This window comes from Blastomyces dermatitidis, assembly GCF_000003525.1.
Source record: "Blastomyces dermatitidis ER-3 genomic scaffold supercont1.2, whole genome shotgun sequence".
Lineage (NCBI taxonomy): Eukaryota > Fungi > Ascomycota > Eurotiomycetes > Onygenales > Ajellomycetaceae > Blastomyces > Blastomyces dermatitidis.
In genome coordinates this window covers 6731191-6733760 of record NW_025544775.1, presented here as the reverse complement: position 1 = coordinate 6733760, position 2570 = coordinate 6731191, and the positions used below count along the sequence as shown (strand labels likewise).

Here is a 2570-nt window from a genome sequence, read left to right as displayed (position 1 = left end):
GTATAATACACAAGACAGAATCACAAAAGATGAAAGCTGCTGAATCTAGTCACTGAATGCTGTATCATATAGAGGTCATGTAAGAGTAGTGACTAGCAGATAGAGAAAAAGCATAAGAAAAGAAATGATGAATTGATCATCAACTGTAAGAGTCAGCTGCAAAAGACAAATGTTATCATACACACTTCATTCATTTTTATATGCCACACATTTAATCTATTTCCAATGCCATGCCACCTGAAAAACATCAAAAACAAAGGAAATCTCAAAACTTGAGATCTGTAAGAAATTCAAGGGTCACAAGCTGCTCTTGCAACAACACTGTGCATGTCTCTGATTTCTCTATCACTCTGTGTACAACATTAATGTCATTGATCACAAGATTGGCTGGAATGCCAATATAGAAATGTGTATGTGTACATGTAGAGAAATTGAAGAAGAGCGCGGGACCCGCAGAACCAGAAGCCAGAACAGGGAGAACAGAGGTGAAAGAAATAGAAGAAGAAGAAGATGCAGGACTGGACAAATGACAGAAGTCACTCAGGGCTGAACACTTATAACTCAGTGTGCACATGACCTTCTCTGCAGAGAAGGGAGAAGAAGTGACAGAAGAAGCTTAAGAGTAGAAGAGGATAGTCTCAGCAGCATTGTCATCTTTGATTAAAATGATCTCTGATGCTGAAGCAACTAAGAACTATTGTTAGTATATGAAACTGCAAAAACAGGGATAACAATTACTGAATAAACACTCACTGATCTTAGAATTGTATGTGCAATTACAACATGCATGAGGCTTCTCAGAAAAAGAGAGAGAGACACAGAGAAATGCAGAAAGCAGAACACAGTGTGTGAACAGCTCATTCTCACAACAACATCTCAGATAAGATGTATGAGTCTCACACTCACAGATGTAAAAGAGTACAACATCCGCATTCTCATTCTCAAAAACACAGATATCTTTTGCCTGCATCACAAAGTCAGATGACAGATATCAGAGAATAGACTGATACAGATTTATCATTCTGAAGGAATTTATCAGAGCAGATGTCTCTGTGATATTGAACTTTACAGTTGTAAAAAGTTTCTTGATGTCTGTGAATATCATGACTTTGTGCACAGTAAAACTCATAATAATTTTCTCTAAGAACAGAAAAATCAGCATTAGAAAGAAAAGATGAAAAAGAAAAAGACTTATAATTTTAACACTGTTGAAGAGAGAGATGATTCTCTGATATGAATGAATGATTATCTCATCATGAATATTTAAAATAAACATAATAATCAGCATCTGCAACTGAGCTTCAGATAGTTATATTATACACAGTCTTCATACAATAAATTGTTCTAGAGGTCAGTAAGAAGGGCAGAAGCATACACACTGAGAAACATGGTTCACTGAGCCTACACAACATCTCCTTGAAACAGGGAGAGCTGATAAGAAAGGCAGAGACAATAAAACCAGGAGTAGCAGAAGTAGAGGTCGCGGGAACAGAAGTAGCAGGAGCAGGGGAACCAGACACAGGGACAAGTGTAGAAGATTGAGAGGGAGCAGCAGGAAAAGAAGCAGCAGAAGAGACAGAGAAGGACACTGAAGACTCAGTCACACATGACACAGACAATTCCTTCATTATCACATTCTTCAAGTTCTTAATCAATGATTCAACACTGGGTTCACTATCATCAGCAGACACAGATCTGTCAACATATGAAGATTCTATGCAAATAAAAACAAACATCAGCATCTGTGTCCATGCAAAATCATGCCAGAAAACACAATCAGAAACCTGCTGAGAAGAAGAAACAGTCAAGAATGTATGAGAAGATGAAGAAGATGTGTCATCATTCATGATAATACATCATTCTGACAATTGTTAGAAGATAAACAAGTTCTGATCACATTTCACAATATATTACACTTACTGCTAACAAACTGCCTGGTATGAGTACTACAATGACACTTGTTGTGAGAACAGGGGGTCATTGTCAGGAACACATATGATGTGATAGATGAACAGATGAAAAGAGTTGAACAGAAGAAGGAGTAGGAATCTTGAATGAGATAGTGATGTTCAATGATAATGATGATGAAGATGATAATTGAAGAATGAGAAAAGTTAGTGAATGAGTGATGTAATATAGTGGAAGTTTCTTTGTGAGGGTGTACGCGGGACACTAGCCGAATCAGGGATAGGCCACATGATTGTGAAACACTAGTGACAAGCTAATCCGCATGAAGCTAGGGCATACAACATGGTCACATGAGCATGACTGAATCTGGTGGGGAAGGATGTGGTTCAGAAGAATGTATGACTGTCAGATAATAACGCGGCTGCTTCCGAACTACTAGCATATGTGTGTAAAGGGGCCATAGTGTACGCTAATTAATTTAGTGTATGAGATTACAATATAAGAAGCCGGCGTACGCCTGTAATCGTACGCTGACTTAAGCAACCTTTGAATCACATGAGAATGAGTAGTGTAATTAAAAAAAGATTGAACTCTAAACTCTCTTACAAGAGTCTCTTTATTATAACAGAGTCAGAGATTACAGCAGCTTGCAGTAAGTTAAT

The 2570-nt window shown here is 37.7% G+C and overlaps 1 protein-coding gene across 1 annotated transcript; it reads right to left on the bottom strand.

Annotated features, from left to right (window-relative positions):
- Positions 1-873: 873 nt before the first annotated feature.
- On the bottom strand, positions 874-2221 carry BDCG_16533 (uncharacterized protein; the record flags this gene model as incomplete). The annotated part of the gene is made up of 4 exons (XM_045425752.1): positions 874-957; positions 1192-1228; positions 1380-1714; positions 1921-2221. Coding segments are annotated over 4 exons (756 nt in total), but the record flags the coding sequence as incomplete, so codon positions are not given.
- Positions 2222-2570: the final 349 nt, after the last annotated feature.